The 12349-nt window shown below is 36.3% G+C and overlaps 1 protein-coding gene across 6 annotated transcripts; it reads left to right on the top strand.

The window, feature by feature from the left end:
* The first annotated feature begins 5227 nt into the window (after positions 1–5227).
* Positions 5228–12182, top strand: LOC120013732 (transcription factor TCP2). 6 transcript variants are annotated; one of them, XM_038865647.1, is made up of 5 exons: positions 5228–5526; positions 5889–6044; positions 6277–6444; positions 6536–8213; positions 12004–12182. In XM_038865647.1, the coding sequence occupies exon 4, from the start codon at positions 6858–6860 to the stop codon at positions 8178–8180; it is 1323 nt and encodes a 440-aa protein (XP_038721575.1). In that variant the 5' UTR covers positions 5228–5526; positions 5889–6044; positions 6277–6444; positions 6536–6857; the 3' UTR covers positions 8181–8213; positions 12004–12182. The 6 variants fall into 6 exon arrangements, with proteins under 6 accessions (XP_038721575.1, XP_038721577.1, XP_038721578.1 ...); XM_038865649.1 differs by having other exon boundaries at positions 5880–6044; XM_038865650.1 differs by having other exon boundaries at positions 5228–5565; positions 6321–6444.
* The last annotated feature ends 167 nt before the right edge of the window (positions 12183–12349 follow it).

The raw sequence follows: 12349 nt of genomic DNA, 5'->3' as shown, positions 1-12349 counted from the left end.
TTAGCAACGAAAATTATGTCAATTATTTTCGAGCAATGCTACAAACGTCCTGACTTCCATTTTATCCCCGCTCTTATGTAGTATACGTGATAGTCAAGGATTATAAATACACATGTAAAGTCCACTTAACATCTCATGTTACAGATCAATTTGGATAAAATGAGAGTTATAAATTAGATCAAAAGTCGTACTTCTTGCTAGGGTTATGAGTCATAAGTGGACTATTTTTTATAAATAGAAAATAAAAAAAATCATGAGAAATAATAAGAAATGACAAAAATATCTAATATTTTACCAAAATGATATGTGTCCATAATTGTTCATAACCTAGGTGGCATGCTAACTGTAAATGGTCCCCACACTTTTCCCTACGTCACCTAGTTATGGTCCCCACATTTTTCCCATGCCACCTAATTATGGACACATTATGGATGCATAAATTATTGACATGCAGTGTTTTCGAATATTTTAATGGTTAGATTTGTTACTTGACGCTTAGATATGAACACAATATAAAATGTGTCACAATCTACACTCAACATTTTAGAACGATCCAGATTTGTTATGACTTTTCCTCTGATGAATTTCTTTGTTCTTCTCGTAAGAAAAACCATACCATTAGATTCAAAATTTTGAACACTTTCCATTTCTTTTCTTTTCTTTTTCTTATGTTTTTAAAAATATTCAAATCTCTTCGCCTACCTTAGAACCCAAAATTGTACATCTTTGTTAGGAGTTGATAACTATCAAGACGAGAGCAAAGGAAAACATTGCCAACTCTTACAAAATAGACTTCCTAAAAGTAGTCGTTTTAGAAGATGCATGAAACTGGTAGGTTCACGTCAAATGTTGTATCATGACATGCCTAACTCATCAATATCTTTTTTTTTTTTCTTTTTCTTTTTTTTAAAAAAACTCATCAATATCCAAATTAATCATTTAATTGATCTTATGTCATCACTCTTAATTATTATCTAATTTTGTCTTTTGGACCGGTCTTGTACTATATATGGCCCTTAAGGAGACCATTGTAAGACTTAACATGTCTTATAGCGATTTGGTCAGCAACAATCACGTAATTTATAAGTTTGAACTCATTTCCAAATACTCAAGACGCTTTTTAAACTAACAAAACCACACGAATTTTAGGCATAGAGCGAGGATTATACACCTAAAATGAATTGAGCTCAAAACTCTCTCACCTAAAATGAATTTATTAGAATGTTCCTTTTTAAACGAATAGGAAGTCTTTACGGTATCTTTCACTCTCAACCATGATGGAAAGTGCAAAATGACAACCAAGAGAGTCAACAGCCACCACTCTTGCCAAGTTGAGTGAACCAATTGACATTTAGATGTGGAGGATCTCTCTCTCTCTCTCTCTCTCTATATATATATATATATATATATATATATCTTGTCCGTCGTTTATCTTACCTAATCGTATCTTACCTGAAATGGGTTCCTCTCTTTTGGAATTTTATTTGATTTATACAAATTGAAAGTTTGACTCAATTTTTCCAAAGCCGAAACAAAATTAAACCACCAACTCGTTTGAACACCCCTAAAAGAGTGTTAAATATTTTAGATATCAAATATTCTTCATATAAGATGACACTTAAGCCATTTAAATTTAATAAAAATGTTGTTTTTTATTTTTTTATTAAATTCGAATGTTGACTTAAATAAAATTGTATTCGGCATAGACATTTCATATTTCTCTATTTGTCACTCTTTTTTTTATACAAGAAATTATATAAATTTGTTGTTCAGTTTTTTTTTTTTTTTTTTTTTAAATCTTAGGTTAGGTTTTACTATTTTGTTAAAGATTTTTTAGACAAAAAAGTAAAACATGGTAGAAAAGAAAATTGATGGGAAGGTAAGAAGACCACGACACGTGCTGTGGTTTGGTCATCGAGAAGTCAGCCACGCATTCATAGATTACACCACGACACGTGCCCCTGCCTCCCCCACCTCCCTCTCGAGCGTGTCACAAAGCTCTGCCACTTTTATCTCACACACACCCCCTCTTTGCTTCGAACAACTCAAACACAATAAAATCTACTTTTTTCTCTTAAATGTCTCATTATATAATATATAATAATATAAATATAATTAACTCATTCAATTGTGATAGCACTCTTAACAGCTGATATCTCACTTATCTCAGCTATTAAGTTCAACGCATAAAAGTCAAATGAATCGTGTGCTTCATATATTCCATAAATTCACTTAAATTTTGTGCGTCAAACTCAACAATTGAGACAATTAAGATATTAATCACTGGAATATTTATCAATTTTTCGTAACTCATTTGTTAGTTGTCACATGGTACATTTGCTTTTTCTTTCCCTTCCGCAAATCACATGCCTAAAGGGTGCACACTGGTAGCTTGGCTTTATTGTATTATTATAATCCTTAATTAATTAATTAGTGTCGTGGGGTTTAGGAGAGTGATTAGTTTAGTTTAATGTTGGCTTCTTTTTAACCGGCAAGTGATTGAGCATGAAATTTCGTGAACACGCCCACTTCCATCACTTGCCTCTTAAAATTTTCAAAGGAGATCTTATAAAGGTACACTCAAATTTGGATAATTAACAATACCGATAACATCCTGCTCGAGTGGATAGGGCCCTCCGCAATGCAAATTTAGTGGTGTTGAGTGAACTATCGAATGGCGAAGGGGTTAAGTCTCTTGTCTCACATTATCAAAGTGAAGATGTAAAGTACAATATATAATATTATAGGTTGGTGCTGGGTCTTGGAAGATAAAATCGAGCGGATCAGTATGGATTGACTCAAAACGGATAATGTGTTAATAACACAAAGAGGCGGAGTGTTGCAATACCTTAACAATATTCATGGTAAATTTAATAATCTCTTAATTTCACGACTTTGCTTTGTGCCCTTAACCTAGCTAGCTACTTGTAGCCTTTAATTAGGCTTTCCTTTCTTAATTTATTCTAACAAAAATATAAAAAGATGTTCTGCCATCCAAATGTGGAGCTAGCTAGGCCTCCTATCATCAAAAATACAATTAGGGAATTGAGGGATAGTCCAATCATAGGCTATCATGTCCAAGATCTTTGAAGTATTGGGTTCGATCAAAATCTCATTGGGACGATGGGGATGAGGGTTTATTTATGATTTGGGTGAGGGTAGGAGACGGTGGGTATGTTGTTTAATTACGATACTCTTTTTAAATATCATGACAAGTCATAAAGTGTTAGTGTGACAACATCATGAAGGTGGTCTATTCTAAATGAGCGTTGATTCAGAATAGCGTGATGAAGTAATGCTTTATTTGAACCTGTCGATTCGAATCAATAAAATCAAGATCAAAGCTTCAACACTTTGTTAATTTAATGAATACAAATAATTGAAAAAGGAAAGTATTGCTCGTCACTTCAATATTATTTAAAATCAAAACTGAAACTATACCCTCAAAGGTATAGGTTCTTAAATAGTAGAAAATTGAAACCCTAAAATAATTTGGAAGGAAACAAAATAATAAAATTCGTACAATTTGTTGAAAATAACGAATTTGATCAAAATAATAGTAAATTGTTGATTTGAAGGTTAAACTAACGTATACAGTGGTAAGACGCTTAAACATCATTTCGAGTCAATCGTGTGATTTTCAGTCCAATCTGACACGATCAACAATGGTCTAAACTACTAGTATGTCCTATTTTCCACCTCAATCATATTTCTCTAAAAATGCAGTAGCCATTCGATCCACATCAAATGTGCAAATAACCAAATTATATATTTTCATTATTTCGAGGATACAAATCCGAGAGATTTGTGATGAAATGGGGAATCAACGTTTGGCAGCCAATGAAATCCCCCAAATCAAGAAAAGTTGCCTCATCAGTCATCACATTAAACAAAGCATAGGAGGGTTTTAAATAAATGGGTGACCCCCCTGCTGTTAAATTGTTTGCCAGCAAAGGGAGCATAGTGGGTTTTATGTTGCTGCCATGGCCCATCCAATGTCATCTTCTGTACCTTATAATAATAATTAAATAAATTAGGATGGGAAGGAAAGAGACACATCATTACTTGTACGGACCATTAGTTAGGTTTCATTAAATTTAATAATTAAGTATATCCCCCTCAAATCTTTGCATTAAATTATATATCTTTGGAATACCTCTCTACAAAGTTGTTGGTAAATTGAGGGACTTTAGTGCTCTCCTTTTCCATCGATTTAGCAATTTAACCCTTCAACCGTTGAGGGCCTGACGGCCTAAATTTAGATCAGTATCAGATGTTCAAATAATATGTTTGTACAATATCATTTGCAATTAACAAAGTTTTCATCTTACATGTGTCGGATAATTATTAGGCCCATGGGCTTTGGTGCAGAGGGAAAACGTACAAACACTTTAAATTGGGTTATCAATAACATTAGATCGAGTAGCATGTATCCTGGTACAATTTATGGTCTCCAAATCATGCTTCGCATGAAAGTATTATGCATTCATGATGAGCATGCATGTGGCCATTGGTCCTACTTGTTTAAGATGGTGATCGATTACCAATGGAAGCAAACTTGTGCCTAGCTATTCGACTATATATAGTTGTAGAATAATTGATCCATATATGCCTGCCTGCCTCTATAATAATTCACTTCAATGTGAACCTCCCGTCTCGATCCAAGGAAAAAAAAGAAGCATAAATTGAAATTTGAAGTATTGGAATATAGAAAAGGAGAGTGTGGTGTATTTGTGTTAAGGACTTATGTTTGCTACGTAGTACGTACATTCTACTGTATTCAAGTCAATACGATAGTTAAGGCAAACATTTTATTAATGATAAAAGAAGTCACAAAGCTTCAACACATAAGTGTTACAATCCACTATAGGGAGATGTTATGTAATTAGTCTTGACGATCACGTCGAAATGAGTCATCCTACTAAATTTCGCACAATTCCGAACTTGTGACTCTTTGATCCTACTAAAAAATACTCTCATAATTAAAAGAGAATAGTCCTACATCAAAGCATACCAAACATACCCTTATATATAGAGCAAATTGAGGGAATCATTGACAAATGAAAGACTACTAGTTGTAGTTGATATCTTAAGTATCCTCCTAATTCCATGCTTTGAAGCAGTTTTGACTTGGCATCTCAAATAAAGACAACGGAAGGAAGTGGCAAATACGCAAATAGAAAGGAAAATGAGATGCAAAAGTAAGAAAGAAAAAAGAGAGAGGATAAGCCCGGTGATTTCGCCCACTCCCCTTCTCTCCCCTACCCTTTCTTTTTCTCTCTTCGTCGTGACTTGGCTTTGAACATCGTATCTCGACCTAATTATTTTCTTTTAAACCCCCCACAATATCTTCGGATTCAATTCTCCTCTCCATTTCTCTTCACTTTCTCGCTCTCCAAACACTCCAACCCTAACACACGCTCTTGTGAGTGCTAATCTTGCTACAAATTCGCCATCCATAGCACTACTTTGGTTCTGCGATTTTGAGAGGAAAGCAGAAAAAAGAAAGTGAGAGAGAGCTGGATGGTACGGAATTCTGGACTTGGGAAAGTAATTTTGAATAAGGTTGTTCTTGTTGAAACTCTTTTGATCTCCCTCAATGGAGTTTGTTGCTGTCTCTCCATATCTGGAGCTAAATTTTGCCGACATTTTTCTCACTTTTTTTTGTCGGATTCACAGATGATAATCTGAGAAGTTCATGCTCTTCGATGACCTAATTTTCCGCTTTCTTTTCTTAATAAATTGGTGTCATATATGTTATCATAAATTAATGTATAGTTATGCGATATACCATCATAAGGTGCGCGTAAGACAATAATCGCTAAAATCTCAGTTGAATCTGTGGTTCTGCTATATAAGTAACTGATCGATCTGTGAAGATATTGCAGATCTGCGACTACCAGTATTGGATGCTTGAACACTGATCTGTCATTCTGTTGTCGAAGAAACGGAAGATCTGCGGTGAGCAAACAAAATCGCAGCGTCATTACCTCATCTGTCATCTCATAACTTGACACCTGTAACTGTACCGGACGCTGTTCAAAGTAAGCTTCAATTGTTTTTTAAAAGATGGTTATTGGTTCTTGCTGTTGGTAATCTTGAAACACTGTCTTTGATTTAATTAATGAGCGGCGATTTGTCATTTATTGTTCTTTTAAGCTTAACAGTGTCTGCCATTTTTAGTTAAGTCAGCTCAGCGAGAGCTTTAAATGCTGAATATAATTGGCAGTCCGTACATAATTACTGTAGCTTACATTTTAGCTTGATTTTTCGTAGGCTTTTGTGAAAGCTTGACATCTTTAATCCTAAATCTCTTTAAGCTGCTAAAAGCATCGGCTAAACCTAAAGCTATGTGTGTGGCAAGTAGCCATAGCAATGGTGAGCAGAACAGTATCGGCAATAGCACAGTCATGCCCAGAGCTTAGCCGACTGTTGATGCAATGAGTGAGTCTATATGTGTAATCCGTGTGTCTGTCTTCGCTATTTAAGCATCTGATGCTTTTTTAAAAATATTTTTGTGGGTGATTGATTGCAGGCTGAGGCTGCTATTTCAGGCTTTGCTTTTCAAAGCACTCTCTGCAACTGCAAAAAAGCTTAAACGAGAGCCTCCTGACGGTGATATATCAAAGAGTAAAAACAAGGCGGTTTTATCACCTCACAGCCAAAGTACTCTCTGTAGTCTGTATTATCGTCATCAATGCAAACGACACAGTAACCCCACCAGCACCTCACCACCACATCTTTCTCGCTCTAGATACTTGTACCCACTTCTCTCTTCCTTCTACAAGTACAAAAAGAAGGCAAGGTGGGGGCTCTCGATGCTTGGAGTTATTGTTTGAGAAAGGCATGAAAGTGCCATGGAGGTGGGGGAGATTCAGACGCAAGCCTGTAAGTTGTCCAGGGTCGGTAATGGCAGAAATGACTCTATCAAGATAGGACAGAGAGGCGGTGAACACTACCCAGATGACGAAGAAGATGATAAGCTCGAGAGGACTAATAGTACCGCCGGTGGAGGCGGCAGTGACCTTGGTACTAATCGTCTTGGTGGGTGGCACCATTCGTCACGTATTATTAGGGTTTCTCGTGCCTCCGGTGGCAAAGATCGGCACAGCAAGGTTTGGACTTCGAAAGGGCCGAGAGACCGGAGGGTCCGGTTATCGGTCTCAACTGCTATTCAATTCTATGATCTCCAAGATCGGCTGGGATACGATCAACCAAGCAAAGCTGTAGAGTGGCTAATTAAAGCTGCTGCTGATTCAATCAACGAGCTCCCTTCACTGAACAGTTCCTTCTCCGAAACCCCACAGAAGCAATTAAGCGATGATAAGAGAATTAGCGAGGGTATGGACCAAGGGTTTGATTCGCCTGAATTGGAGTTGGAAGGACCTACTTTCCACCAAGACCCTAACCACCATCTCTCTTTGTCCAAATCTGCTAGCAGCAACTCGGAGACCAGCAAAGGCTCGGGCTTGTCTCTCTCGACATCTGAAATAAGGGTCAAGCGCGTTAAAGCCCGCCAGCGAGCAAGGGAGAGAACGAAGAAGGAGAAAGATACCGATTCACGTCACCAGAATGTAAACCCCATCTCCCAAAACTCCTCATTCACTGAGCTACTTACTGGTGGCATGAACAGTATTAGTAACAATGCCGCCAGTCCTTCCGGCAACTCCAATGCGAGACAGTGGCCCTCAACTCCAATGGATTACTTCAATACGGGGCTACTTGGACCATCCTCGTCTCGTGCTGGTCATCATCCGTCAGGGTTTCCAGGACAAATTCAATTGCGGAACTCCATCCCACAGGCATTGCCAATCCCACCATTCAGCGTATCTGGGGAGAACCATCCGGAGCTGCAGCATTTTCAGTTCGCCACCACCGATCATCTTATCCCCGTAGCGGCGAGCACCCAGCAGGGACCCGGGGGCAATTACAATCTAAACTCTAGTATCTCTTCCGGTCTTGCTGGTATTAATAGGGGGACCCTTCAGTCCAATTCACCGTCTCTTTTGCCTCACCTCCAGAGGTTTTCATCACCTATAGACGGAGCAAATGTACCTTTCTTCATTGGGACACCACCCGTGGAGAATCATCATCACCACCACCACAATTTCCCACCTGACTTGCAGCTCTGCTATGACGGAAGCAGACACCCGAGCCACAACGGAAAAGGGAAGAACTGATTCATTTCAATCCTCTTTGCCCATCTTCTTCTGGTAAGCAAAGCAGTCTCTCTTCCTCTCCTTCCATTTTTTCTCTTATTAAAGCAGCATTTATTTTGGGTTTCATCAGTTCAGTTTTATTTTTGTCATTTGCTTTGCTGTTACTGTGCTTGTTTTGGTTGTTGTACTCGGATGGTTTGATTTACTTTCCCTCTGTTGCTGGTGGTAATTTAGGTTTTTGAACAGCTTTTTGGGTCGACGTGCAATGCTTACTATCATGGATTATTTTGCTTTCTTGAAAACAATAAAGTAGTTAACTATTGGGTGGGTCTACCTTTTTCTTTTAGGCTGTGTTATATATATATATTTTTTTGAAAAGGAAGCTGTGTGTTATATTACTCCATCTTTTTTTCATTGATTCCTTGCATGGATTGCTATGAATTGCGATCGGCTGGTTGTCCCCATGTTTGTTCTCTTCCTGGTTCCCTTCTCCCTAACGTCTGTAAATCACGCCAGGTGTTAGAATCTGCGTGGCCAGACCATACTTCAGTGGAGTAAGTTCACTTTTCAGGAACTTAGGAAGACACCTTAATTACTTTAGAATCCCTATTAAGTTTTTCAGTCTCCAGAACAACACCACATGGACATGGATCGGCGCACTGTCTGAAATCTAAAAAGCGGTTTTCTATGGTATTCAACAGTTCAGCTGCATGCAGGCAGATATATAGGTGGGAGGACCAAACTCATGAATCTAAAGAACATTTAGGAAGTGCTATTAGGCTCCCAAGAAAACCACAAATAATTATTTAGGAGCCAATATGCATTAAAAATAGGATATTTCTTGAGAAATTGTTTTTGGAGTTTCTGGTAGTTAGGCTTCATCTTTGGGACCATGTTAATTTTTTTTGTTGTTAAGAACAAATATACTATCTCGGTTGGGTAAATCTCAACTGAGTGATATATATGTGCAACCCCACTCCTAACGTTACAACAATGTTTTTTTCTACCCTAGTGAGTTGGATTTTTACTCATAGTACTTGGGCTTGTTCAGTGAGTTGATCTTCGGTCTATAATAATTGAGGTAAGGAGGAACGAAGTCGTACAAGTCTGATGTATTCATGAAAAATGAATAAGCCAAAGCGATATTAATCTCATGTATGAGGTGGGGTCGTGAATTTCTGATATATGTAGTAATAGATATGACAAAACATATTGATGTGACTGCGTGTAAAAAGCAAACTCTACGAATAAATTGCATCAGTTCCTACTTTTGAGGATATAGGGTTTATAAAAGGTGTCATTTCTAATCTAACCATTAATTAGGTTAGTACAGCCTTTATTTTGGACAACCCTTGTTCAAGTATAAATTACACCAATTTTTGTGAACAACTAATAACTAAAAAAAACATTATTTATCTAAACAAACGAGACATGGATATATTGTTCTCTCAAATTACAGGCAATAATTAGAAATTCTGAAAGGAATTCTGAAGCTATTCATCAATTAAAATTATTAGATGTTTGAATAAAACTATTCAAATGCCTACTTTAATGACACTCATCCCTTAAGGTCGCTAAAGAAGTCTTTCATTTGTGTTAGGTGTTAACTGGTATGCTTAGCCATTGCATTAGGGCAAGTCGTGAATTATTTCCTCGCTTCATAATTAATCAGTTGTATTTTTATCTTAAGGTCTTATAATGTGGCAATCTTCTCTCATATTCATTGATAAATAAAAACTATCCTTTAACGATAATTTTCAACTCATTTTTGTTACCTTCTTTTGATAATTTAGCTCCCTTTTCATTCCTAGGGCCTTTTTCTTTGCAAAAGTTTATACAATTTTGTACTTTATTCTCTTTTGACCATGAGAGGAGAAGTTCGTGTACTAGATCCTATATCTTACTGATATATAAACATAGGATCCTATTGTTGTTCCAGATTGCACTCCTTGGTTTAACACCTTTCTTTTTTTTTTTTTTTTTGTGACGATTCACAACAGATACTATATTTTTACTAAGGAACTTTAAAAAATATAGACAAAAGAAAAAAAAAATTTACATTTAGTATTTATAGACTTGGAAAATGCCTATGATAAGATGCGTAGTAAAATAATGTAGTGATTTTTAAAGAAAAGAAAAGTCTTTATTAGTAACATTACTATGATTAAGGATATATACGAAGGAGTTGTAACTAGTGCTAAGATTAATGGAGGTGTTGCAAGTGAGTCGTTGGTTGGTAATCACATTGCATGTAAGGGATCACCCCACCCATTAGGTTGTGGGTTCGAATCCTACCCCCTCCCCAAATCCCTGTTTTTTTTTTTAAAAAAAAGATTAATGGAGGTGTTACGTGGAAGTTTCCTATCACAAGAAGTTTGCACACATGGTGCCGACACTAAGTCTATTCATATTTGTTAAAATGATGGATAAACACACACGACATTACTCAATGTGAGGTACGTTGGATATAGTACTAGTGGATGAGACACTAGTGATAGTTAACTCAAAATATGGAGGCAAACCTTATATAACATAATATTTGAAATGTAAGTTTAGTAGGAGCATACAAGGAAACAAACAAACAATTGAATTAGATGAGAGAAAAGTAACAAAAGGTATGGTTTTTAAATATCTTGGCTCGATTCTCTAAGATGATTGATGGAGACATTAGTGAAGATGAAGCGAGTAGAATTTAAAACGATTGGATGAAATAGAGGAGTGCATCCAAGATTTTATTTGATGGAAAGATTGCTTTAAGGTTGAAAGGAAAATCGATAGTCAACTATATAACATGTGATGATATTTGATTCCGAGTGTTGAGCTATAAAATGACGAGATATCCAAAAAAATGCATGTAAAAGAAATGTGGATGATTCATTGGATGTGTAGTCGCATGAGGAAAGATAGGATAAAAAATGTGATTATTAGATCTATGGTAGGAACCAATTGAATATAAGTTTAGAGAACATCGTTTAAGATGGCACGAGTATGGACAAAGTAGAGGTAGTGATGCAGTGGTGAGTAGAATTGAGAAAGTTTGTGAAGGAGAGAGAAAGAAGCGAAGAGGAAAACCTAAAAATACATTATTTGAAGTAGTAAAAAATGATATAGTTTTAGTAGGAGTTGATGAAAGTATGATTTAGATATAAATAAATGGCTGAGATGAACCTGTTAAATTTCTCATAAATTAATGTAGCCGAACAAAAGTTGGAATGATATGAACATCTTTTTTGCAGTCGAAAAATTTGTCGTGGATCTACCGTTATTATCACAATTCCATTTTCAGGGATTTTGTTAGGCTTACAACGAAAGAGTTGGATGCCTATATGATTACCAAACAGTATAACCCATGGTTTTTAGGTTCACCTATTAGTTATAAATCCTTTACTTTTCTTTAACCTCTTTCGATTTGAAATTACATGTGGGTTCACTCTCAACAAATGTTCCCATTTACTTCAACTTCTTGTATACATATTATCCTTCTTTGTAGGTATAAAGATACTTTCATAAAGAAAGTTTATGAACAAATTCGTCGTACTATTATTATCAAGACATTCTATGGTAGAAGCTAGCAGATAACATTATCTGTGGGAGATAAAGAGAGGGAAATGGTTATCTAGAGCACTTAACTGGCAGAAAAGTGTTGCTACTGGTCAAATATTGAAGCTTATCCTTACTGATTAACAGCTTAAATAAGCTTTTCGAATGAACGGTGTTTACATGGTCACTTGAATGTAAATTGCATTGATGGCCTGCAGTTTGACATTAACATTATCTTTATTTTTCCTAATTTCTGATGATAGACATCGGGAATAATAATTCTCTGGTAATTAATAAAATGCAGGGAAAATGGAGCTGGAGAAGTGGCAGCTGGGGTGAGAGTAAATTGCAAAGCTTCCTTGCGCGGCTGATAACTTGTTATTATGCTTCTAAAACTGTTGGTATTTTTTCTCCATTCTGAGGCTATTCAGGTTCATATAATGGGATTTGTTTGTCTGATTATCTCTGCATGCATGCATGCATGCATGCATGCATGCATGCTGTTGTGTGTTTTGAAGATGTATGATGAAATATTTGATTGAAGTTATTCTTTCACTTGTCTACATATATATTTTCAAACCGTTTATACTTCTTGTTAAAGCTAAGTGGCACAGTAAGGGAATCTTTCGAATGTGCACACTTAGTATCAT

The sequence above is a fragment of the Tripterygium wilfordii genome, chromosome 13, assembly GCF_013401445.1.
Source record: "Tripterygium wilfordii isolate XIE 37 chromosome 13, ASM1340144v1, whole genome shotgun sequence".
In the NCBI taxonomy this organism is placed as follows: domain Eukaryota; kingdom Viridiplantae; phylum Streptophyta; class Magnoliopsida; order Celastrales; family Celastraceae; genus Tripterygium; species Tripterygium wilfordii.
The sequence above is the reverse complement of the archived record's forward strand: the minus strand, read 5'-3'. Positions and strand labels throughout refer to the sequence as shown.

What these genes read in the sequence shown, in the direction of transcription:
- LOC120013732 (XM_038865647.1), top strand. Translation starts at nt 6,858, where the DNA reads ATGGAGGTGGGGGAGATTCAGACGCAAGCCTGTAAGTTGTCCAGGGTC.